At 58.5% G+C, this 3,248-nt stretch overlaps 1 protein-coding gene across 1 annotated transcript; it reads left to right on the plus strand.

Annotated features, from left to right (window-relative positions):
• Window positions 1-1,305: 1,305 nt before the first annotated feature.
• MONBRDRAFT_34773 (uncharacterized protein) lies at window positions 1,306-2,359 on the plus strand (the record flags this gene model as incomplete). The annotated part of the gene is made up of 2 exons (XM_001750879.1): window positions 1,306-2,144; window positions 2,302-2,359. 2 exons carry the CDS (start codon window positions 1,306-1,308, stop codon window positions 2,357-2,359), a joined length of 897 nt encoding a protein of 298 aa, XP_001750931.1.
• Window positions 2,360-3,248: the final 889 nt, after the last annotated feature.

Here is a 3,248-nt window from a genome sequence, read left to right on the forward strand (position 1 = left end):
CGGAGATGCTGTTGAAGCACGGTGCTGATGCTGAAGTCAAGACCAACGTCAGTACAGTACCTCCCTCTTCCCCCCTTTACCCCCCCTATGATGGTGCACCCGTACCCCATGATGATGATGATGCTGATGCTGCTGTACCTGTACGTCATGCTGATGCATCATCCCACAGGGTGGCGATACACCACTGCACTGGGCCTGCCGTAACGGTCATGTCAAGGTGGTGGAGATGCTGTTGAAGCACGGTGCTGATACTAAAGCCAAGACCAACGTCAGTACAGTACCTCCCTCTTCCCCCCTTTACCCCTCTGACTGCTGCTCCTGCTCCTGCTGCCCCGTCGCCTTTGCCCCCGTCCCTCCTCTCCGCTACACCCTGCCCTCCCGTGCGCGTCCGTTCTCCCCCCCTGGCTCCTTGTCTTCTTTCCCGCTCTCCCCCTTCTTCCACCGTTTTGCGTCCGCGCTTTGCCGGTGCTCCCCGCGCCCCGCTTGTCTCTTCCGCCTGCCGTTTTCGCTCTCCCCTTTTCTGATCCATCCCCAACCCCTTGCCATCACGCCTCTGCCTCCCTCCCACGCCCAAGCGGCTCTCGGTGGCCGTGCCTTCACTTTTACCCCCGGCACACGCGCCGTATCCTTTTTTTTTTTTTTTGCTCTCTCCAAGCACGCCTCCTTTCGAACCCCTGCTACCTGTCCGCACCATTTGCACACCACTCGCGCGTCTGGCGTCTTCGGCCCACTTTAAAGCATTGTCACCTCGCCTTTGTTATGTCAAGGCAAATGCACGTCGCCCAACTCAACCCTCGCGTTGCTGCCCACCTCACACGCTCCAATCACATGTTCTCAGATAGGCCAAACGCCCCTCGTTGTCGGACGTGGACAAGGGCATGGCGTCAAGCTGGAGCCCGTGTTTGCTGCTCACGAGGCTCGCCTATCACAACCACCCGCACCACTCGCTCCGCCCACGCCGGCACCGCCTTCCGCCTGGCTACCGCCTCTGCCCACCACCCCCACCCTCGAGGTGAGCCTGCTCCCCCATCTTGTTTTCCCCAATGCATTTACTACCCCAATTCCTACGGCCTCATCCAACCTAATCACGACCAATGGCACCACACAACCCTCCATTAGACCACGGCCTCTGTTGTGGTGGCGGTGGACAAGTGGTTCAAGCCGCTCTTGCCCACGCGCACCACCCATCCCCTCCCCCACCTCGATGCCTTTATCAGCGGTGCCGCCAAACAAAACCCCAATCTTGCAACGGCGGTTGCTTCAATCCGCAAAACCATCGATGAAGCCCCACCAGAGTCTCCTGCCATGGACTTGCCTGCCTTCCAGGCGACCATTACCCAGGCTCTGAACGCACTCGACCAGGCACTGGCAGCGCCCAAAGCGTTGAACAGCCACTTGGGTCAATTGGACCCCAACACTGACAGCCTAGAATCAGTGCTCCAAGAGCTGCATGATATCACAGCTGGGTTTGAGCTGCAGCCAGCTTTTCTCGAGCTTCAGACCGTGCTGGCAGCATGCCCAGCTCCACCCACCACGCCAGTGATCGCGCCCAAAACGACACCCGCCGACCTAGCGGCGGCCCTGAGCAAAGTCATCGTTCTGAGCGGCGTGGAACCCAAACGTCAGGAGCTGCTCACCAGCGCCAACAGCAACCTCAAGCGCCTCGTGCTGGCCTTGATCGATGCTCTGGGCGCCGTGGCAAGAGCGGGAACCACCGACACAATTCATCGCGTGGAGACGCTACGGCAGTGCGCGCAATGCGTGGATGCAAGTGCACCGCCGCCAGCCGAGACATTGCCCGAGGCTTGGGAGCAGCTGTGCCAAGCGCACAAGAAGCTGAGCCTGCTCGAGCAGAATGGTCTCGAGCAAATTGCTCAGTGGCAACCACCTACAGACTACGAGCATCGGGATTGGTACTTGGCGTTTGTGCACCACGAGTCGCAAGCTCTGCTGCAGCAGTTACAAGACATGATCGACTGGCAGGCCACGACGCTCTCCGTGTTGACCTCGTGCATGAGTCACGTGGACAGCTTAAACCAAGGCGTCGATGATGAATCGGTTGCTGCCAACGAGGAACTAACCAAGGTGGAGACTGATATTCAAGGATTTCACACGGCTCTACAACATCTGCCTGAAACTGTTCGGTCTGGTCTCGAGCAGGAACTCAAAAGGCTAGAAAAGCGACGCGACACCTTGCGACAACAATTATCAGATCAGCCACACGTGGACCACGTCGCAGAGCTCGCCCAGCTGCTGCATCAGCACTTTTCAGCGCTGCTGGTCTTTCTGCACCCTGAACAGAGCACGCTGGGAGCGCGGCTCCGCACAGTGCTTGGGCCCGACCTTCCAGCCAGTCTGATCTTGGAGGCCATGACCGAAGTAGACCAGGGTTTGACGCTGTCCAGCCTGGGCCAACTGTCTCTCCAATACAACCAGAATCACAAGGTGTACAAAGCCCACGCAGCACTGCCGAATCTCCCTGAGCAAGATTTGGCTGTGAAAGAGTATGCACTTGCTGAGCAACACAAGCAGGATCAGTGTCGTACATTTCTGCGTGAGCTCCGCGCCATGCGCCAGCTTGAGCACCCACACATCATTCCGGTTCTTGGCGCGCTTGTGGACGTGCACAGTGGCCACCCCAGCGCCTATTTGGTGCAACCGTGGTGTACACAGGGGGATCTGCAGCAGTGGCTCGGTAGGGCGCGCCACCTGGCCACCTCGACCGTCATTGCAGGTTTGATGAATCAGCTGCGCACGGCCCTGGCGTTTATGCATAGCAAGGGCCTGGTACACCGGGATGTCAAGCTGAGCAACGTCATGCTGGATGGCGAGGAGGACCAACCTGTTGTGCGGCTCGGTGATTTCGACATTGCCAAGGCCGCCGCTGAAGCCACCATGTTGCCGTGTACTGCCACCGCGTCGTCGGGTACGGCGGGCTACGTCGCACCGGAGGTGCTGTTTGGAATGGGTCGTGTGGGTGCACGACCGGCACAAGATGCCTTTTCCTTTGGCTGCGTTCTCTACAACACGTACATGTTCCCACAAACGGTGCCACCTGCCCGTTTACCCACGGATCAGCTTGTTGACAAATGCACATGGGATTCGGTAGCAGGAAACGCAGATTTCGGTTTTCCGCACTTGGCGGCTGAGGTGAGCGTATTGTGAATCTCTGAAACGACAACTGGGCACCGCGCCTCTCGTGTGGAAACTCACTTTGGTTTCTCTGATGCAGATGTGCGATTTGTCGA

The sequence above is a fragment of the Monosiga brevicollis genome, genomic scaffold (genome assembly GCF_000002865.3).
Source record: "Monosiga brevicollis MX1 MONBRscaffold_51 genomic scaffold, whole genome shotgun sequence".
Lineage (NCBI taxonomy): Eukaryota > Choanoflagellata > Craspedida > Salpingoecidae > Monosiga > Monosiga brevicollis.